Here is a 21,012-nt window from a genome sequence, read left to right as displayed (position 1 = left end):
GCTTTTACCAGGGTTTCAACTTAAGACTTGCAATTGTATTATTGTAATCATGAATTTCGGTGTCCGTCTTGTACATAGCCAATTCTTCCAACCATTTTCTTTAAAGTCTTAAGTTATTTCACTCCACTTCCTTTCTTTTTTTTTTGTTGATTGCAAATATCAAATGGAAACAACAAATAGCGAAAAAAAATATATAAAAAATATATAAATAAAAAAAGGCGCTTTCATTTCATCAGCAGTCGCTTGTTAAATGGTTAAATGTAACCGGGAGTTTGTTTCTCTCATCTAAACAATATCGTTACACCGCCGTATTTTGAACTTGCTCTAAACCACTATAGAAAAGAAAACTAAAAGCGAACACCACCTTCCTTCCCTTTTCATTTCACGAAAGCTTTTTTGTGCCAGAGGATCAACTAGAAAACAGATACTCCTTTAATTTCTTAGATTTCCAAATGTCGGACAATTATTCGTTTTCGTTGCGTAAATACAAGCTTGTCTTTTTGGGAGAACAATCCGTTGGTAAAACTTCTTTAATCACCCGGTTTATGTATGATCAGTTCGACAATACTTATCAGGTACGAAGCAAATAAATTAGCGGAAATTTTGTTTGGCTAACGTCACCATCGGTAGGCTACAATTGGAATTGATTTCCTAAGTAAAACAATGTATTTGGAAGACCGCACTGTTCGTCTTCAACTTTGGGATACCGCTGGCCAAGAAAGATTTCGTTCTTTAATTCCTTCTTATATTCGGGATTCTTCTGTTGCCATCATTGTTTACGATATTACGAGTATGTTAATGTCAAAGCAAACCATCTTTGAAATCTTATGACGGTTGGCAATTAACTTTTAATAATGTCGACCGTTTGCTTCTATCGCAAGATAATGATTTATGTTTACTAACATGTCATGTAGACCATAACTCCTTTGTGAATACTGAAAAATGGATTGAAGATGTGAGGGCTGAACGGGGTGACGATGTGATTATCGTACTTGTTGGAAACAAAACAGATTTATCAGATAAAAGGTATGTCTTATCCAAAAAGAAAGAGGGAGTGCTTAAAATCACATTATAAGGTTTCTTCCTTCCCTGTTGATTATGAATTGCCTTTTCACTAATTCTTTTACAGACAAGTTAGCCAAGAAGAAGGTGAAAAAAAAGCTAGTGAATTAAAAATTATGCATATGGAAACTAGTGCCAAAGCTGGTTATAATGTGAAACAACTTTTCCGGAAAATCGCTCAAATGCTTCCTGGAATGGAAAATGTCGAGACTCAAAGTACCCAGTTAATCGACGTAAGTATCCAACCGAACGAAAACGAAGGCGGTTGCAACTGTTGAGATAGTTGTTTGCAAATTTTGAACCTTTTCCCCTTTTACCTCTGCGCCCAAGATATGTCAAGATATGTTATGAATGTGTATTGACGGATTGTTTACATTTTTACATATTGCATATTTAACGTTGACAGTCTTTTTATTACTTTCAACATTATTTTGTCAGTGCACAGATATTTAATGAACGACACGATGAGAAAACCTTGCCTTCTTTTCAATGACTTTGGTAGTTTTTTTTTTAATATATTCATCAACCTAATCTTTGTCTAAATCCAAGTTTATGGTCTAGCACCTTCGTTTTTTTACTCTAGGTTTCTTTTCGTTGATGTTTTCAGGAAAACTTCTAGCTTTTTGTAATTATTTTAACCTTCTTTGGAATTTCGTTCCATCCCAAAATCTTTTATTTTCTATTAAAAGAATTAGGACCCTTTCACTTTTTTCCTGATTTGATTTCTATGTATTTTATTTCTTCCATTACATAGAAAGAATGTTATGATTATGTACATCGTTTCTACTTTTGCCTGCCTCCGTACCTGTCTAATATTATCTTCAATGAACAGTGAACAACAATCAAAGGATATTTGTATAAACCGTGAACTCTCATTTTCCCTTTGATATATTTTTTAAACAGAAAAACTTTTTTTTCGCTTAATCTGTTAAACAAAAAATCAGGCGCGCCATGATCTGGGTCATTTTCCCTTTGCTCATACGCGCAAATATTATAGTATCAGTAAAGAGATGATTAAGCACCTGAAAGGTATTTTTTTGGTTGAAACTCCTCTAAATTCATCAGAAGTTCACACTGATCATCAACAAGGTCTTTCAATTGATCGTGGAAAAGATTAAGAATCGCTGCATCAGGAACCCAAATGACATGCATACCAGCAGCTTTTGCACTTTTAACTCCAGGAACGCTGTCTTCAAAAGCAATACAATCTTTTGGAGATAATGGAGGTAGACTTTGCTTTTCGCGGTTTTGATTGATAAGATTTAGAGCTTGAAGCCATATGTCAGGATGGGGTTTTCCACGACCAGGAGGAATGCGAGGATCATCGCCGGTAATAACGTTCTCACCGAATTTGTCAAATGCATGACGAAGATGATTGGTTTTCATTTGGTAATTTGCAACGTTGGATGAAGTAGCTAACTATGTGGATAAAAGGTTAGCTATGAAAGTCCAACAACCTTCATCTTGAATGCACCAAACAGGGAAGGAACTTACGGCAATATCAATGTGATTTGTATATAAATGTTCGAGTAGTGATTCAGCGCCCGGCATCAAACTCATGGAAGACCAAAACTTTGCCTAGAATGGTGGTTAGCTTTTAAGGTGATGGGAAGCTGAAGACTTACGCGGATAACTTGTTGTTCGTCAACAAATTCTTGTATAGTCATTGGGATTTTGGACCAGTTAATTACAACTTCGGCAGCTTTATCTCCGGGGCGACCTGAAACAAGGTGAGCAAAATAGAAAGTAAACAGATATAATAGCAAAAAGTCCCTTGAAACTACGTACCCATCATTTGGGCCTTAATAGTAAGAGGTAGTGGGCCCTTGTTATAACGTTCCAGCATGAAATCTGAGAAGAATGTTAGTTTTGGTACCATGTCATGCAGACGATATATCCATACTTGTAGTTTTGGTGTAGACGGTTTCACTATCAACGAGGAGACCCTACGCAAAGAAGAATGGTTAACTTATGAAAACAAACTACGGTCCAAGATACAGTTTAACGGATTCAACCAGAAACTAAAACAGGACGACATACATCCATATCAAACAGACAGGCTTTATATAAATGGTTTTGAGCAGGCATGGTAGTCTTGATTCCAGTTTCTAATTAAAACAGAAATGGCGATGCGATACGATACGAACAGCAGGATATCGAGTATTACTACAAAAGATAGAACAGGAAGACCATGCAATAGAAAAGTGCGCCAACAAAGAAGCAACGAAAAAAATGCAATTCAATTGAAAATCTCAAGAGAAAGTTCCAAATCCAAAATTTAAGAAGCGGTTCAGCTTGCCCCCAATAAGAAGATGCCTAGAAATCTTCCAAGTCCAAAAAATGAAACGCCCGAAGCAATAGCAAACTTTTTCGTTTACTGGTGGAATGGATGTTCAAACCGTTAGTGGCGAATAGCTTACTTTTGAAGATTGTTTGCTATGTCAGATTGTGAGCATAAAGATTGAGTTCTTTAAAATATCGCTGACCGCCACTAGTACTACTAATAATATTATGTAATATTAAACAAATGTATGAATCAAATAATACAACACCGAACTAGTCCCAGTATTCCAGGAGTACATAATACTATCCCATATGTACTTTACGAAAAATTACGGTATGACACTTCAAAGAAAGATTTCACGTAATTCAAAAAATACTGTGTTTTCTTTACGCTATGGAATTTAGACTATAGCTTCGTTTATCGTTTAGTGCAGTTCCGATCGCCTATAAAATCTTGTGTCATCAACAACGTGTTTGTTCATCAAAGTATAGAAGACGCTCGCTTTTGGTAAAGCAAAAGTGAACAAGGTACAAAACTATATGCGAAACAGCTTCAGAGTCAGATGCTACTTTGACTCAGTCTTCCAGTCTTCCTATTACGGTGTCTGGTTACATCATATCCAACGATTCACCTAAGTTCAATAAGACCGTAAAGTAATGATTTAGAACGTTTCTGAAATTCCAAAAATTTTATGAATCATATTTTCTATCTGTAAGGTAAGCGAAATCATTAAAATTCCAGAAAATACAGTACGTGAACATTTGGTTACCTCACAGGTCGCAAAGTAAGAATAATGCAAAGGTAAAAGTTAATCGAAATCGCAGACAGAAGCGGTGTTTTGAAGTTTTTATTTTGTTTTAGTTTCTACTTTTCTATTATTTTTATTATTTTTTCTTACCAAACTTTCTAAATATGAACCGGATTTATTGTGAGCATCTCTTTCACGTGGAGATTTACGTACAGAAAAATGGTAGGAAACCCTGACTGTAATTTGGAATCACGCTGACAAGGATCTACCTATTTAATTCCATTAAATAATATGTGAAAAGAAAACGAACCAAAAGTGAAGTCATCGTTGGAATGATCAATGTGGCATAACATCATTCTCAAACATCATCATCTGCATCATAGTGGATAATTTGATCAGAAGCAAAGTTATAAACAGTAGCCCATATATTCATTATGCAGCATAGTTAATCAGTTTATTTTGTAAATTCATAACTAGAAACGAAAAATGAGCCCTCCCGCCAAGAACATTAACGAAAGAACCATCACTGACCTCCTCAGCTTAAAGGGCAAGAAGGCCCTTCTTTACGGATGCTCTAAGGGTATCGGTTTAGATGTTGCAAGAGCATTTGCCCAATCTGGAGCAGATGTTTTAATTACCTACAACAGCACCAATGCCGAAAGTCAAGCCAAGGAAATCAGTCAAAAATATGGTGTTAAGGCTATTGCCTTGAAATGCAACGTTAGCAACTGTGACGAGGTTAAAAGCGTCTTTGACGAGGCCTTAAAGCAATTTGGTCATATTGATACTGTTGTTGCAAATGCTGGTGTTTGCACCGGTAAATCTGCAATTGAGATGACTCCTGAAGAGTGGTCGAAGGATATCACCATCAACTTGACCGGTATTTTCAACGTTGGTCACGTTGCTGGTGCCGTCTTTGAAAAGCAAGGCTTCGGTAGTCTTACTGCTACTGGTTCCATGTCAGGAGCCATTGTTAACGTTCCTCAAAAGCAAGCTGCTTACAATGCTTCCAAGGCAGGTGTAATTCACCTTTGTAAGAGTTTGGCTGTTGAATGGGCTGATTTTGCTCGTGTCAACGTCGTTTCCCCTGGTTACATTTCCACTGACATGACCGGTGGAATGCACGAAGAATGGGTTCCCTACACTCCTTTCCGTCGTATTGGTTTACCTAGAGAATTGGTTGGTGCCTATGTGTTCTTAGCCAGTGACGCTGCTACTTATGTTACTGGTTTAGACCTCAAGGTTGACGGTGGTTACACCTCAATTTAAGAGAAGATCAAAAAATAATTTTGCTATTTATTTATTTTACATGTTGGAACATCTTTTCCTCCACACATTTTGATTCCTCTTTTCCGTATTTACGACAAATATACTCTCCATGATGACGATGGACTCTTCTTTCATAAGAAGTCTTTGTTTGGTAGTTAGCAATTTATGATGAAATATATTTTAATTGCAAGTACTATATATATAATATGTTGTCTTTGTAAGTCATAAATTGTAGTTGAAAGAATTAAGATATTAAGTGATCAAACAACATATTTGACATTTTAGAGGTTCACTACGGATCGGACATATGCTCATTTATGTGTGCATGTACACACAATTGGCATTATTGACTCCAAAAGGAAAAAAAAAAACAAGAAAAGAAACAAATATATTACCAAAACATACATATATAATCTGAATAAAAACATTCAAAAAGTAGCCATACATTGCAAAATCATACGTCTCATGGCTTAGGCCATTTGCCATTCTGGTGCTACAGGTGCTTTACCTAAACCCATAGGGACAATACCGCTGATGTGGCATTCCGGACCGTACACCTTCAAAGGAAGATTATACTTTTCGCCAGCCTCACGAATGACACGGAGACCTTCTTGATAATTGGGGCCAGCACGACGAACCCAGATAGAAACTTTGTGTTCAAGCAATTTGTCTTTGAATTCGCCCAAAGCTCGAGAAATGGCGCGGAATGTTACAGCTGGGGAAGTGAAGTTTGCGATACCACCACCAATGAAAAGGATTTTACCATCAGCACGAGGCTTGCCACGAGTCATCAAATCCAAAACCGTCTTGGCGTATTGATAAGTTTGACCATCTGTAGGTGCACCACTATATTCACCATAGTTAGCTAATTCATCTGCAGCACCGTTAACAGCAACGGCATCAGCATAAACTACTGAGGCACCACCTCCGGCGACAAGATTCCAAACACGACCATTGGGATTCATTATGGTTAACTTTAGAGAAGCACCGGTCTTGGCATCCAGTTCTTGAACGTAAGCTTCCTCTTTGCTCAAATCACGACCAAATGGAGCTGGGAAAGCCATGGGAGGGCCATAGTCAGCTGTGATCGGTTTAGAGTCATCTTTGTTTTCAGATTTGATGCCCAAAGCTTCAGCAGTACGAGCTACAGCCCATTTTGCGCCACACTCAAAGTCGGCAGTTTGGTCAAGCTTTGCAGCAAGGTCCAGATAGTGTACATTTGCACCAGAACCACTGGGAAGAATAACTAACGGATTGATTTCCAAGTATGTGAATTGGCAGTCGACATAGACCGAATACAGACGGATGATAAAATCAACTAGAGAGTCATGTTGCTTCTCTGGAATTCCCGAAAGAAGAGTATTAGCAATTTCAGTACGAGAAGGAAAGTTATCAAGGCATACAGGGATCAAAATCTTCTTAGCCTTTGCATCGACATCACCAACGTCGACACCACCTTCATTGCAAAATAATATCCAATCTCCTTCTCGCACAGAGTTAATATTAATGTAATATTCTTCATCAGAGGAATGAGGGACAAAAGGCTCTACCAAAAAAGTAGTTAAAAGACCGACAGCGTGTTGAACTTGCTGTGGTTGACCAGCACGTTCACGGATCCAGTCTTTCGCTTCGTCCCAAGTGGAATTCAATTTTAAAAGTCCAGATTTACCACGACGTTTAATTAGCTGGTCTGGCTTTGCAACAAGCTTGGAATCATGGACCCAAGGGTGTTGACGAGCTACTTCAGCAAAAACATCCTCAACAACTTGCTTGTAAGCAGAAGAGTTAACTGGACTTTCCTCATTAGGTAATGGAAATTGAATATGAGCGAGTCGAGTATCTGGATTGGAAGAAGGGGTTTTGTATGCTTCCTTAGAAATGCTTGGAGACTTGTTCAACCAATAGGCTAAAACAGCCTTACCATCAAACTAAAATTTCACTAGTAAGTATATAGAATTCTTTGAATTAAAAAATCTGCTGTTCTTTACCTCTCTAATGGATTTTGCCGACATTATGAATTTGGTCAGTAGTAAGAAGCATCAAGGCATATTAGAAAGAAGGCACTGCGTCTCGCAGATTTTGTTAAGTCATCAAATATTATTAATAGTATAATCTTATTTAATAAGCAATTTCTTATTTAAATTTTATTTTTTTTTCATATTTATTTGGAAAAAGAAAGTGTCCGTTTATTTTGAGCGAATCTTTTTGTTCAAGTACATTTTTATCTTGCTCTTCCATTATTTAATTGCAAATCTCATTATAGCTTCCTTCAAAAAATTAGTACATGAATTCAATTTCAAAATGGAGTTAATAAAGTAACTTGCTAAGTGAATACGAGTATCAAACTTCACGCTGAAAATGAATAGGAATTAACAGTTTCCCCTTTAAATAAGATAAATTTCACACAAGTTATATACCATTATAGCTACTAAAGTCAATGAATTTCATTACTTTTTATTTCGAATCATCTTACGAGAAAATAGCTTTTATTTTCCTCGGTTTACGTATCACAATTAATGGTAAAATCACAAGGAATCAACCGCTAAAAAAATAATAAAAATAACAAATACAATAAAAGTTAAAAAGAAATTCTAATATAAAGAAAAGAATGAAACCATGAATAATTACCGCAGAGTTTCAGCAAGAAGAGTTGGCTTATCCAAACATACAGCTTACTAAAAATTTATATATCTACCTCGCGTCCTTCCGAATAAACTTTAAATCAAAAACATCTACTAATTATAAGTCCAAGAAAAGGTAAAAATATTTTCACCGACCTCTCATAATTTTTAATGAAATACTGCTTTGTTTACATTTCAAAAATAGCCTTTACGAAGCGAATTGTTTACACTCGCATCTACATGATTATTTCCCATCAAGATAAAAGTGTTCTGGAAGATACTATTAAACGACATGTGACTGCTTCTCATGTTACTTACTGGAATTTCGACCGGTGTATAAACACTTACCACAAACCAACTTGTACTTTTCCTTTATAGAGTATATAAGGTATTAATTCTAAAATCTGTGCAGTGATTGATTAATAATTGATTACTTGTTCATATTTCAAAAGAATTCAAGTCTTATTGTTGGTCTTGTTATTGTATAAAGAAATCCAAAATTAGACTGAATACTTCTTTATAAAATGAGGAAGTTTCAACTCTTCAGCATTTTCAGCTATTTTATAGCTTTATTTGTTCTTTTACCTTCAGTTTTCGCCGATTCGGAGAAAAACGAAACTGAAAACTATGGTACTGTCATTGGTATCGATCTTGGTACTACCTACTCCTGTGTGGCTGTTATGAAGAATGGTCGTGTCGAAATCATCGCCAACGACCAAGGTAGCCGTATTACCCCTTCATATGTTGGTTTCACTGATGAAGAACGTTTGGTTGGTGAGGCAGCTAAGAACCAGGCTCCTGCCAATCCCGAGAACACCGTTTTCGATATCAAGCGTCTTATTGGCCGTAAATTTGACGAAAAGACTATGACTAGAGATATTAAGTCTCTTCCCTTCAACATTGTCAACAACAAAAACCGTCCTCTCGTTGAGGTTAAGTACGGTGGTAAGACAAAAGAATTCACCCCTGAAGAAATCTCTGCCATGATTCTTGGTAAGATGAAGCAGACTGCTGAAACTTACCTTGGACACCCCGTCACCCACGCTGTTGTAACGGTTCCCGCCTACTTTAACGACGCTCAACGTCAAGCTACCAAGGATGCTGGTACAATTGCCGGTCTTAATGTCATTCGTATTGTCAATGAACCCACAGCCGCAGCTATTGCCTACGGTTTGGATAAGACTGACAGTGAAAAGCATATCATCGTTTATGACTTGGGTGGTGGTACTTTTGATGTTTCTCTTTTGTCTATTGACAACGGCGTGTTTGAAGTTTTGGCCACTTCCGGTGACACTCATCTTGGTGGTGAAGATTTTGACAACAAGATCATCAACTACTTGGCCCGTTTGTATAACCGCAAGAACAACGTCGATGTTACTAAGGACGCCAAAGCTATGGGTAAGCTTAAGCGCGAAGTTGAAAAGGCAAAGCGTACTTTGTCTTCTCAAAAGTCCGCTCGTATTGAAATCGATTCTTTCCACGATGGTAAGGACTTCTCCGAAACCTTGTCTCGTGCCAAGTTTGAGGAATTGAACATGGACCTTTTCAAGAGAACATTGAAGCCTGTTGAGCAAGTTTTGAAGGATTCTGGACTTAAGAAATCTGAAGTTGATGACATTGTTCTTGTCGGTGGTTCCACTCGTATTCCTAAGGTTCAAGAACTTTTGGAGAGCTACTTTGGTAAGAAGTCCTCTAAGGGCATTAACCCTGATGAGGCTGTGGCTTATGGTGCTGCTGTTCAAGCTGGTGTTTTATCTGGCGAAGAAGGAAGTGATAACATTGTACTCTTGGATGTCATCCCTTTGACTTTGGGTATTGAGACCACCGGTGGTGTCATGACTCACCTTATCCGCCGTAACTCACCTATTCCTACCCGTAAGTCTCAAATTTTTTCAACTGCCAGTGACAACCAAAACACCGTTTTGATTCAAGTATTTGAAGGTGAGCGTACTCTGACCAAGGACAACAACTTGCTTGGTAAATTCGACTTGCGCGGTATTCCTCCCGCTCCTCGCGGTGTTCCTCAAATTGAAGTTACTTTCGAAGTCGACGCTAATGGTGTATTGACCGTTTCAGCTCTTGACAAGTCTGGTAAGGGCAAGCCCGAGAAACTCGTTATTAAGAACGATAAGGGCCGCTTGTCTGAAGAGGACATTGAACGTATGGTCAAGGAAGCCGAGCAATATTCCGAAGAGGACAAAATTTTGAAGGAGCGCATTGAAGCTCGTAATGGTCTTGAAAACTACGTTTACTCTTTGAAAACCCAATTCACCGATAAAGAACAATTCGGCGGTAAGGTTAGCGAGGAGGACAAGCAAACTGTTTTGGACACCGTTGAGGATGTTATTGAATGGCTTGAAGTTGAAGGTGCTGAAGCATCTAAAGAAGAGCTTGATGATCAACGTCAAAAGGTTGATCAAGCTGTTCATCCCATTACTCAAAAGCTTTACTCTGAGGGAGCTGGAGCCGACGAAGAAGATGAGGACTTTGATGCTGATGAACTTTAAAGTGTTTATGGATTCGTCGTTCAAAAACATTCATGCACTAATATGACACTATAAATCTTAAAAAATATTAAGATTTGCAATAATTTATTAATGTTTCTTGAGAAATGATTATGATAGAATCAGTTATTTTAATGAGTTCAGCTGTAGCTTTCACTTTTCTGCAGTGAAAGCTACATAACTGAATTGATGTCCCTTCGAAATTAATATCGGTGCATGCTATTCCTTTACTGAACGACCCATCATATATAGAAAGCCGTTAGTTTTGTTGATGTATATTAGCTAAGCTAACTGGTGCTGATGTTAACTTTGCAAATGGTACATTGAATTAACTAACGGATTTTCTGAGTTTGATATCGTTCAGATAACCATTTAAATCAAAAATAATGTATAACAATACTATCCTTTGTTATTAGCATGAAGAGTATATAGTCTAATAAAAACGTTACATTCTTTTATTTTTGATAAAAATACTGGCTTTGAAGAACTGTAAACTCAAAGAACGATATTGCAAATGTTAGGAAGGTTGAAATTAGAAAAATGAAATTTATTTTCTTATATATCTGTCTTCTTTCTTTCTCTTGTAGACACTTTTTTCGTGTAACTTTGAATGAAGCTCTGGATAGGAAGAAGCACCAGTCGCGCTTAACGCTGCTTCTGACGATAACTATACCACATATATAAAAAAGGCGGTACAATGGATCTTTATGATTATATGAGCCCAAGTACTACAACGGAAGAGCAAAATGAAGAAGGATACGAGAAATTAAAAGAAGAAATGGGTTCCGCATTGGACGTATGTCTTCGTATTGCATAATTGTTAAGGCCTCAAACTGACATTGAATAGTCCATAACTGGAGGGAAATTTGGTCCCTTTTGGAGTAAATTTAAAGAAAAGGTACGGGAGATAATTGTGAAATGATAGTTAACATATCGTATGAAGAGCGAAAGCTTTATGGGTGATACAAGAGAGCGTGCGAATACAGGGATGAGTAATTTGAAAGCACAATTTGAAGAAGGTAGTTCCTCAGGATCGACAATGGAAAATCTTCGCAGAGTGGAAGAGTCAGCAGGTCGTTATTGGAATAGTTTTGGAACAAGAGTCAATGGATTTTTGGACAAAGCGCTACAGGTCAATCCAAAAGGGGAAGAACAACCAAGTTTAACAAGATCCAAATCTTCTCGTGCAAGTTTATTGTAAGTAATGCGATTTATCTAGTTGTTTGATAGTACCTCTTCATGTAATTACCATTACGTGGAAATAAGGGCTTAAGTTTCGCTGAATAAATTGAACAGAACGACCTAACTGTTTTTAGTTTGAGCCGTCAGGACAAGAAAATTTTGCGATTGATTGAAAATTCAGATCTCTTTCGAAATCCCGTGTCTGATGAGGGTTATAATGATTGGGAAAAGGGAATTTCCATTGATAGCAAGACAGATGAGATTTCAGCTCTCCTACAAACATATGAAAACTTGCGTAACCAAATGGAAGAATTAGTGCCTTCACAGGTTTCATATGAAGCCTTTTGGAAACGTTTCTTTTGGTACAAGGAACAACCAACGAAATCCCTGAGTTCTATGCACACTGAAGAAGAAATATTTAGTTGGGATGATGAAAAAAGCGATATTGAAGAAGAAGATGACGATAAGAAGACAAACGGAGGGAAGGAAGAAGTTTCTAAAGATAATAAGGAGGAACTCGACTCGGAACAAAACAAAAAGAACAGTACTTCAACTTCTGCTAATCACGTTGATGAAAAAGTAACTGCAGAGCCTTCCTTAACTGAAAGAGACGATACGAAACAAAATAAAGACAATGATGACGATGACGATTGGGAATAAACTTACTGTTTACTGAACGCGATATGTTTGTTTCTCCGTTATTTCGAGAATATAAATCCCCGTTGTTTTGGATTATCTACGCACATGTTAATGAACGTTTGTCAAAAGGATTATTATCCATGAAGAAACTTTAAATAGCCGCTACTTGTCAACCTAATGAAAGACTATGATAAAATAACATTAAATTCTATTATCCTAGAACGAAAGAACCGACAACTCACGATTCGATCAGCGTATTCGTAAACATATCATGGAAAGTTGTGTCATTAAAAGGTATAATAAAAAATATATAGAAAGGACTACAGAAAGCTCATCTGGTTTTCTATAGCCATCCTTTACTTTGCATTTGTGGCCTCGTATCGTTGACGATTTACATCGCACAGGCGAAGGTCAACAACGCGGCCGCAAGCAGCCCTGTCCTCTTCTCCCACCTGCGAATACTGATCCACCAAGTATTCCAAGCTATTGAGAGGCCTTGTCAATACCTCGGTGTTGTATGCTGTCAATGCAACGTGGATATAAATAATCAGCACCAGTATCCAGCTTGGAATTGCAAGTGCCCACCAGCGGGAAAGGTAAGACTGTATTTCCAGATAATTCACGGCAGACGCTGGAAGGATTGCCCAACAGATGAAGAGGCCAAAGGCGACCATCGATACCAGGTACAGAACGAATCCATAGTACTCATAAGTAGGGACCTTCACCATGATATCCCATTCCTGTTGATCCATTTCAGAGACGTCAATTTCGTCTCCTTCAGGAGTGGTAGACCTCGCACGCAACATCGTTGTCAATGAAGGAGACGGCGGAATCAACATGGGATGTCCATAGAATGGTGGATCAAACACCGTATTTGAGAGGTTATCATTGAATTCATCCTCTACAATTCCGTCTAGCCTTTCTAAGGGTGACGAGTACTGATTATCTGCCATTCAGACATATGTTTATATTGCTTTGTGTCAATAGAAGATGGTCATTGTAACCAGGCAACACCTTATAAGGAAGTTTCTTAGGAAGATATTAACAACAAAATTTGTATGTCGTTATATTTAATTAACGAAAATAAATTAAGATGGTACGATACGTTAAACATTATTAACTTGGCTACTTTCAGTTGGCCAAGGAGTAAATAAGCAAATATTCAAAACATCGCACTAGCGCTGCGTAGAACGGTATTTTTAATCCACAGTAAACACTGCAATAAAGAATTTGAAATTTACAACATGTCAGAAGTAAAAGAATCAGGTCCTTCTTACTACTTCCCGGGAGACGATGTAAAGTTATCTAGTATAGTGGAACAAGGAACTGTTCGATTAGGTCCTGGTTTAGTTCATCAGAAACACGATCATGAAGATGAAATAAAAGTCTCTCGACCTGGGTTTCTACATCAGGGAGTTAAAAATACTGTTTTAGTGGATACAAGAATGAAACGAGTAAGTACTAAGAGTGTTTAGTATAGGAAAATCGACATTGAGACTTATAACTACTCCGAGAAAGACGATTGCGTCTATGCAATACAACCTCAATGTTTGCTTTCGTCCTTTTTAAGAAAAAGTTCTAACAGAAATTCAGTATATTCCTGCTATGAATGATCAGGTCATTGGCCAAATTACTTCTCGTTTTGCTGAGGGTTATCGAGTGGATATTGGATCAGCACACAGTGCTCAATTAAACGCACTGGCCTTTGAAAACGTTACCAGAAAAAGCAAACCAAATCTGAATGTGGGAAGTTTGGTATATGCCCGCGTATCTTTAGCTGACCGCGATATGGAACCAGAGTTGGAATGTTTAGATGCGACCACAGGAAAAGCTGGTGGTTTTGGAGAATTGAAGGAAGGGTATATGATTACCGGATTATCGTTATCACACTGCAGAAAGCTTTTGTCTCCTCAGAATGCCCTTTTACAAACTCTTGGTACTTATATTCCGTTTGAAATTGCTGTTGGGATGAATGGACGTGTGTGGGCTCATTCGGAAACAATTCCAACGACGATTTTGATTAGCAATTGCATAAAACAGTCGGAATTTTTGAATGATGATGAGCAAATTGAATTAGTAAAGTCAATGGTAAAAAATCTTTAACCCTTTTTACTGAAATTTCGGAAAAATATATGTAATTTTCTTTGTACAATAAGTAAGTAATAAGATAAATATAATAGTTGCAATGAATATATGGCTTTGGCTTTTCCTGTTTTTTTCTTTTTTTTTTCTAGTATTTTCAGTGCTTCATGAGTTTCGTAGCTTGTGTATTTATGAAATGTATTCTTGTTTTAGACTACTGTAAAAATACAATCCAATAAATATGGAATCAATATGTTCTATAGAAAAGGCATTTCATTGGTAGTACGTATCGTCGTTTCTACATAAAACTAGAATCACTTTTAAAACTAGATATATATATGTCCTCTAATAATAATAATAATAATACAACAAATATAAGGGTTATAAATAATGCATGCCTACTTGGCGAAACCTTCAACAATAGCAGCAACACCAAGGGCACCGGCATCAGGAACCTTCACATCTCCACCAACATAAACAGCACGACCAAGCTTAGCTTGCAAGTAAGCGGTATTTTCAGCGCCATCACGAGCAGCCTTAGAAGCAGCATGGATGTCGTCGGTTTCGACAAACTTTTCAACGAATGGAACAAGGGCATCGCACATAGTACGATCACCAGGACGAGCAGGAGTGTACTTGAAGAGAGTATTCAAAGCAACATTTAAGGCGTTAGACCACATCTTGGTGGAAATATCCTTCGTTTCTTGAAGGTGATCCTTGACGCCCTTGGCGAAACCATGGAAGAAGATGGCATACAAGGCACCAGAGGTACCATCCATATTGTCTTCGATGACATCGGCAATATCACGGACAAGACGAATTGGATCATCACTGAATTTGTCAGATTTGACAAATTCAGCGACACCTTCAGCGCCTCGCTTCAATGTGGTACCGCAGTCACCATCGCCCGCAATTGTATCAAACTTGGTAATCTCGGGTTCAGCATCAATTAAATTCTGCATAGCAGTAAGAATAATTTTGCGAACAGCTTCCTTGTCAATTTTAACAGGAGATTGAATATCAGCGTGGGCTTCTTGAATGCTGATATTGCCAATCTTGTTCTGGGAGTTGACGTTGGCAGGCAGACAGTAAGGCCAGCCAGTAGCCTCAACGGGCTCGTCTAGTAAATTAAGGAAGGAAATTTCTTTGCCATTGATGTTTATATGATCGGTGGTACGGAACAAGGTGATACCAAAGCCAAGACCGTTCAGACTGGTCGTAAAGATACCAGCATACACACGGACTGGACGAATGGAATATTGTTCAGCAAGTGCTTCCTCGACTTTGCTGGAAACAGCACTGAATTCAAGTAAGGACAAGCCACCAAGGTTGTTCATGACCAACACTACCTCATCCTCACTGTTGATATTTACATAAGCACGATCCTTATCGGATTGGTCTAGCAATTGTTTTAGCATTTCAGAAACAAGGTCATCAATAGAGGGAATAGGGGAGATACGACGGCAACCGGGTTCGTTGTGGATACCCATACCGAGTTCCATTTCATCGTGAGCCATGCTTTCATCATCGTCACGAGGACCTTGTCCAGGAACGTGGACATGGGCCAAAGAGGCATTAATACTGACCATATTATCATTGGCAGTGTGACAAAGTTTTACAAGATCTTCCAAACCAACACCATGGCTAGCAGCAGCACCGGCTATTTTGTGAATGAGAACCGTACCGGCGAGACCACGACGACCGACTTTACCACTCTTGGCACGGCCAACGGACACATCATCGCCCACGGCAATCAATTCAGCTTTTCTTCCGGCGGCTCTTTCTTTTTCAACTGCCATAGCGAAATGAAGCACATCTCCCGTATAATTCTTGCAAATTACCAAGGTACCAGCATCTGACTTGACTTGCTTAATACCGGCATTAATTTGTTTAGACGAAGGGGAGGCAAAAATAGAGCCACAGATAGTAGCATTTAGCATCCCCTTTCCGACAAACGAGGAGTGGGTCGGTTCGTGCCCCGCACCACCGCCTGATATAACACTGACATTGTTCTTATTATATTCATGGAAGTAAATAAATTTTCCTTCCTCATGAACACTAAGTGTCTTGTTTAAAGAAGCCAAGGCTTTAAGAGAGCCTTTGACCAAAACATCGGGATCATTAATAAAGTGTTTGTCCATTTTTTTAATAATTAGTTATTTTTTCCAAAATCAATAAATGAAATATAGATGCAGAAAAGGAGTGATATGGGTCCAAAAAAGATTAGGAGAAATAAGAAAGAAAGGGTTTTTTAGGTTATAATTTTTTTTGGGGTGAAATTTTTTGGTAAAGAGAAAAAGCGCGCACTAAGAAATCGTTGTTGAGAGTTGTTTTAATGTTGAATATGTGAAGAAATAGGTCTACTTATATACTACAAACACCGTGACCTATTCATCGATTATGTAATTTTTTTTTTGGTTTCATACAAAGCTTATTTATGGACAAAGTGCATGATGCAACCATGTAATAATACTTCTAGCGAATAAAAGCTGCCTGTCTATGAAGTAAAACAAGTAGAAGTTCGAATTAAATTTTCATTTTAAATAGCGTTTGCTTCCTGGAGGGTCATAGAACCAATACCAGGGCTCTGCTTCAATCCAAATTCAAAGTTTTAGTTTCTTCCTTTACCAAAAGAAAGCGTAAAGAATAAAGTCCCCCAGTAGAAGCGCCCGTTAGCTTAAACTGTAAAATATTTGGCGAATTTTATATGTCAAACGTAAAAGTTTATATATGGAAAAGAAGGAAGCTTCATAGAGGCTTATACAATTCTCCACAAATTTAACTTTAAAGGACCTCCCCCTCTCTTGAATTGTTGCAATTTTGTTCAGCGCCAGCCCCAATTCTTAACTCTAATTTCGGTTTCTTTTGCACGTAACTTGACACATAAACAAAAGGTCAAAATGTGATCATTGGAAACAACTCAGCCTTCATGTGAACAATGATCCAACAATATTGAAACAACAGATTTTTTGATTGAAATTTTCATATTATTCAAGTCTTTTTTACTTACTAGATATTTACAGAATTGTAGACAGCTTCAATATTGGTGATATACCCGTTCAACATGAAGATTTTATAGGATATCATAATAACCAAATTCATTGAGCCTCGGATAAACGAGGTTAAAAAGATTAAAGATGAAAGAACCGAATACGAACGTATTTGGATTGGAAGTTTCTTGAAAAGAAAAAGAAGGAAAAGGATGAAATCGTTGGGTTTTCTTTTCTTTTCTTTTCTTTTCTTTTCTTTTCTTTTCTTTTCTTTTCTTTTCGTTTCGTTTCGTTTCGTTTCAAAGTTTCAACTAATTTTTCTTTTCTTCTGGCTTGGGGGAAAGTCGCAAGCAATGAATGCCATACTCTTCGGTGATGGATGATATTACATGAGCGACAAAGTTTCCATAGATTCCTAGAGTAAAGCCGATATAAGCAAATATATATTCCTTTTGATAGCCTTCGAGGATTCCAAATGTATAGGCGTCCAAAGCATTCACCATGTACGGCAAAATCAAGACATTCCAGTGAGGGAAGGAAGATTCGGTCACATGGGAGACGATGATGATACCAACAGAATAGGCCAAAATCATGGCATTCAATAAATAAACTGTAACAAATTGCTCTTCAAACAGGTTGGGGTATTTGGCATAGAGCAAAAAAACGGCAGCCCATTGTGCCAAATAGGGAGAAAGTCCCAACAAGCCCTTGCAAACGCTCTTCTTTTCCTCTTTCAATACACGTGCAGCATTTTGAATACTTTGGAATACATTCAAAAACAAACCAACGCTCATTAGGTAAAACATGCAAGAGCCATATGTGTAGTAGGGAATCATAGAACGAATGGTGCCAAAGGATTCTGGGGTGGGATGAAGTTTTGTCCAAAATACACCACCGGTATATGCAGTTATACCAAACAATACACAAACCACAAGAATGCCTTCCACCGGACCAGAAAAGTAAGACAAATACAAGACGCCTGTATGGTATTCCTCCCATGTAGAAGCGTAAAAGTATAACAAGCAAGCACATTGAGTAAAGATAGTCAAGGGAATACTCATTTGAAATAGTTCTGTGGTTAGCCAAACTTCCAAACTTGTGTTGATGGCATCCACGCCATGGTCAAATAGTTGACCAAGTGGAGACGAACTGTTGGTTCGACGTGCCTGTGATCCATCAATTGCATCAAAACTTTGATACAAAAACAATCCTACAGCCCAAGACGCGTATACCCACCCGGGGTATCCGTCCGTTTCATATCCATACTTATACACGAGCATGGTTATGACATTCACGGTGACAAATCCCAATCCAGTCAAGGTAATCAAATTCGGCCTAAAGTCGTTAGCATCGCCTTTCTACACACAATTAACCATACGCCATCCACATTGGGATCACCTTGAGCAATTGGCTCCACCAGTACGGCTTCAAAACATGTCTAGATAATAAAGAATTATCAACACCCGCGTATTGATATTTATGAAGACTTTTCAACTGTTGCTTGTTTAAATGCATGTTAAAAACACGCTCTTTAGTGAGTCGATGCAAAGGAACGAGTGTTTTGTAAAAACCAAGAGGTTTTCACACTTCACAAAAAGGGTCGAAACTTTCCTTTAATCATCTATGCCCAAAAAATGGTTCAATTATTTTTGATTTTTTTTTTTCATTTTTCTTTCAACTCAAATACCAAACTTTCATTTTGGTCTGTCGTAACGCACCTGGCCTCAGCCTTTAGGCCATGGGCATTCAACGAACTTCCTATTACCACGCGTCCACTTCCTACTTATATCAGCACTGTTCATACATCATACGTTTAATTTTCGTTTCTAATCGTTTTCTCGTGATTATTTGAAGGTTTTAAAATTATTTTGGGGCTCGGGTTCGGTTTATCTATTTTCATATTTAAATATATCCAAAATCTACCATTTTTACCGTGGCAATGACCTCTGTTGCTGGAACACCTCCTTCCGATCAAAATAATTTACAAAAAGATGGCGTCTTAGGTCTTCCAACCAATTTGATTCTTCCTCCTCCGGAAATCAGAGAAATCATTGACAAATCCGCCGGCTACGTCGCTAGAAATGGGCTTGCGTTTGAAGAAAAGATTCGCCAAAATGAGATAAAAAATCCAAAGTTTTCCTTTTTACAAGTGGACGATCCTTATTACAAGTACTATCAGCACAAACTTCAAGAGGCTAGACAAGGAAAACTAAAAGCAACTGCAGGAGTTGGACAAGGAGCTGCAAATTTGGCGCGGCCCATCACTAAATCCATTGAAAGCGCACCTCCCGCACCTCCTCCGTATTTGTTTTCAGAACCCTTGCCTTCTGTATCAGCGCAAGACTTAAACGTACTCCGACTAACAGCTCGCTACGCAGCTATTCGAGGACCTACCTTCATTGCTAAACTTTCACAAAAGGAATGGGGAAATACGCAATTTGATTTTTTACATCAAAACCATGCTCTCTATCCTTATTTTACGCGCATAGTACAACAATACGCTTCTTTAGTAAAAAATACTCTTCCGCCTTTTGAACCCTTACTTCGTCAAAACATTCAGGATCCCTACAGCGTTCTTTCACGGATACAACCCAGAGTTGAGTGGCAGAAATACCAAGAAACTCAAAAGGCGAAACGTAAAGAAGAACAAGAGAGGGAAAAAATTGAATACGCACAAATTGACTGGAACGATTTCGCAGTGGTTGAGGTCATCCAATTCACTGGAGCAGATGAAACAACCAAGCTCTCAAAACCGACAAATCTTGCTGATTTGCAAACCGCAACGTTAGAGCAAAAGTCCGCAATGTTCACTATGCCCGATATGAACTACTCTATTGAAGAAGCTCCTCCCACATCAGCTGCTTGGGAACCTTTGAATGCACCCGCCAAAGCAGAATTTGGTGTCGCTATGCCTTCTTCCTTACCTTCACAAAGAACATCCGCAGAAACCTCTCCATCACCAGCTACACAACCTTCGGCTATGGGTGCACCCCCACCTCTTCGTTCTGCAAAACCCACTAAGTCTGTTCCTAAAGCATTTCAACGGCATGTACCTATGGAGCGTAGTCCATTTACTGGTGAAATGATTCCGGCAAGTGAAATGGGTGAACATATGCGAGTTCATTTATTAGACCCCCGCTGGCGTGAGCAACGTAAAATTGAAGAGTCACGAAGATCCACATTGAACCTAGAAAACGTTGATGTTGCTGCAAACATGAAACGACTAGTCAGTAACCGGACTGATATTTTCGATGTACATAATGGCATAGAGATTACGCCCGAAGAGGTAGAACGAAGAAAACGCGCAGCTACACAAAGTTCATTTGGTGCTGCTCCTCCTCCAAATAAACGTCGTTGATTTACAGAAAAGGATATATATAATGTATTTTTAGTTAATGATAACTTAGCAATTGCAATCGCTCGTATAGTACTACGACTCCTTTTTCATCAGTTTTCTTATTCTTTACTCAATGTCTTACTTTTTCTATATGTGTATGTATGTGGAATTATCGCGTATGTCACAGGCGCACTGCTATGTGTTGTATGCTTACATTTGACTCATCCCATCAAGTCTATCAATTAATTTCAAAGAAGTTTTTTTTTTTTATTGTTTTTCTAGTACTTCACTTTG

The 21,012-nt window shown here is 38.1% G+C and overlaps 11 protein-coding genes across 11 annotated transcripts; 6 read left to right on the top strand and 5 right to left on the bottom strand.

Moving 5' to 3' along the window:
* The first annotated feature begins 253 nt into the window (after positions 1 to 253).
* Positions 254 to 1,929, top strand: SOCG_02216 (GTPase Ryh1). The gene is made up of 4 exons (XM_013160710.1): positions 254 to 575; positions 631 to 790; positions 915 to 1,026; positions 1,130 to 1,929. Exons 1-4 carry the CDS (start codon positions 453 to 455, stop codon positions 1,338 to 1,340), a joined length of 606 nt encoding a protein of 201 aa, XP_013016164.1. The 5' UTR covers positions 254 to 452; the 3' UTR covers positions 1,341 to 1,929.
* SOCG_02215 (haloacid dehalogenase-like hydrolase) lies at positions 1,370 to 3,494 on the bottom strand. Its single transcript, XM_013160709.1, has 6 exons — positions 3,103 to 3,494; positions 2,966 to 3,008; positions 2,851 to 2,913; positions 2,688 to 2,782; positions 2,557 to 2,640; positions 1,370 to 2,481 (listed from the first exon to the last, which is right to left on the bottom strand). Exons 1-6 carry the CDS (start codon positions 3,148 to 3,150, stop codon positions 2,077 to 2,079), a joined length of 738 nt encoding a protein of 245 aa, XP_013016163.1. The 5' UTR covers positions 3,151 to 3,494; the 3' UTR covers positions 1,370 to 2,076.
* A 1,022-nt stretch (positions 3,495 to 4,516) lies between these two features.
* Positions 4,517 to 5,480, top strand: SOCG_02214 (short chain dehydrogenase). The gene has a single exon (XM_013160708.1). The coding sequence runs from the start codon at positions 4,581 to 4,583 to the stop codon at positions 5,361 to 5,363; it is 783 nt and encodes a 260-aa protein (XP_013016162.1). The 5' UTR covers positions 4,517 to 4,580; the 3' UTR covers positions 5,364 to 5,480.
* Positions 5,481 to 5,638: 158 nt separating this feature from the next.
* SOCG_02213 (ATP-citrate synthase subunit 2) lies at positions 5,639 to 7,452 on the bottom strand. The gene is made up of 2 exons (XM_013160707.1): positions 7,352 to 7,452; positions 5,639 to 7,291 (listed from the first exon to the last, which is right to left on the bottom strand). Exons 1-2 carry the CDS (start codon positions 7,373 to 7,375, stop codon positions 5,834 to 5,836), a joined length of 1,482 nt encoding a protein of 493 aa, XP_013016161.1. The 5' UTR covers positions 7,376 to 7,452; the 3' UTR covers positions 5,639 to 5,833.
* Positions 7,453 to 8,326: 874 nt separating this feature from the next.
* SOCG_02212 (heat shock protein BiP) lies at positions 8,327 to 10,955 on the top strand. The gene has a single exon (XM_013160706.1). The coding sequence runs from the start codon at positions 8,509 to 8,511 to the stop codon at positions 10,489 to 10,491; it is 1,983 nt and encodes a 660-aa protein (XP_013016160.1). The 5' UTR covers positions 8,327 to 8,508; the 3' UTR covers positions 10,492 to 10,955.
* Positions 10,956 to 11,063: 108 nt separating this feature from the next.
* Positions 11,064 to 13,425, top strand: SOCG_02211 (uncharacterized protein). Its single transcript, XM_013160705.1, has 4 exons — positions 11,064 to 11,284; positions 11,336 to 11,386; positions 11,432 to 11,685; positions 11,805 to 13,425. Exons 1-4 carry the CDS (start codon positions 11,186 to 11,188, stop codon positions 12,328 to 12,330), a joined length of 930 nt encoding a protein of 309 aa, XP_013016159.1. The 5' UTR covers positions 11,064 to 11,185; the 3' UTR covers positions 12,331 to 13,425.
* Positions 12,466 to 14,670, bottom strand: SOCG_02210 (pig-P subunit). Its single transcript, XM_013160704.1, has one exon. It carries the CDS (start codon positions 13,260 to 13,262, stop codon positions 12,666 to 12,668), a length of 597 nt encoding a protein of 198 aa, XP_013016158.1. The 5' UTR covers positions 13,263 to 14,670; the 3' UTR covers positions 12,466 to 12,665.
* On the top strand, positions 13,451 to 14,521 carry SOCG_02209 (exosome subunit Rrp40). The gene is made up of 2 exons (XM_013160703.1): positions 13,451 to 13,763; positions 13,903 to 14,521. The coding sequence occupies exons 1-2, from the start codon at positions 13,554 to 13,556 to the stop codon at positions 14,410 to 14,412; spliced, it is 720 nt and encodes a 239-aa protein (XP_013016157.1). The 5' UTR covers positions 13,451 to 13,553; the 3' UTR covers positions 14,413 to 14,521.
* On the bottom strand, positions 14,646 to 16,776 carry SOCG_02208 (dihydroxyacetone kinase Dak1). The gene has a single exon (XM_013160702.1). It carries the CDS (start codon positions 16,530 to 16,532, stop codon positions 14,790 to 14,792), a length of 1,743 nt encoding a protein of 580 aa, XP_013016156.1. The 5' UTR covers positions 16,533 to 16,776; the 3' UTR covers positions 14,646 to 14,789.
* Positions 16,777 to 17,608: 832 nt separating this feature from the next.
* On the bottom strand, positions 17,609 to 19,124 carry SOCG_02207 (diacylglycerol cholinephosphotransferase/diacylglycerol ethanolaminesphotransferase). The gene is made up of 2 exons (XM_013160701.1): positions 18,760 to 19,124; positions 17,609 to 18,716 (listed from the first exon to the last, which is right to left on the bottom strand). Exons 1-2 carry the CDS (start codon positions 18,894 to 18,896, stop codon positions 17,693 to 17,695), a joined length of 1,161 nt encoding a protein of 386 aa, XP_013016155.1. The 5' UTR covers positions 18,897 to 19,124; the 3' UTR covers positions 17,609 to 17,692.
* SOCG_02206 (splicing factor Sap114) lies at positions 17,639 to 20,988 on the top strand. Its single transcript, XM_013160700.1, has one exon. It carries the CDS (start codon positions 19,321 to 19,323, stop codon positions 20,737 to 20,739), a length of 1,419 nt encoding a protein of 472 aa, XP_013016154.1. The 5' UTR covers positions 17,639 to 19,320; the 3' UTR covers positions 20,740 to 20,988.
* The last annotated feature ends 24 nt before the right edge of the window (positions 20,989 to 21,012 follow it).

The sequence above is a fragment of the Schizosaccharomyces octosporus genome (assembly GCF_000150505.1).
Source record: "Schizosaccharomyces octosporus yFS286 unplaced genomic scaffold supercont6.1, whole genome shotgun sequence".
NCBI classification, from domain to species: domain Eukaryota; kingdom Fungi; phylum Ascomycota; class Schizosaccharomycetes; order Schizosaccharomycetales; family Schizosaccharomycetaceae; genus Schizosaccharomyces; species Schizosaccharomyces octosporus.
This window is presented reverse-complemented; position numbering and strand designations above follow the sequence as displayed.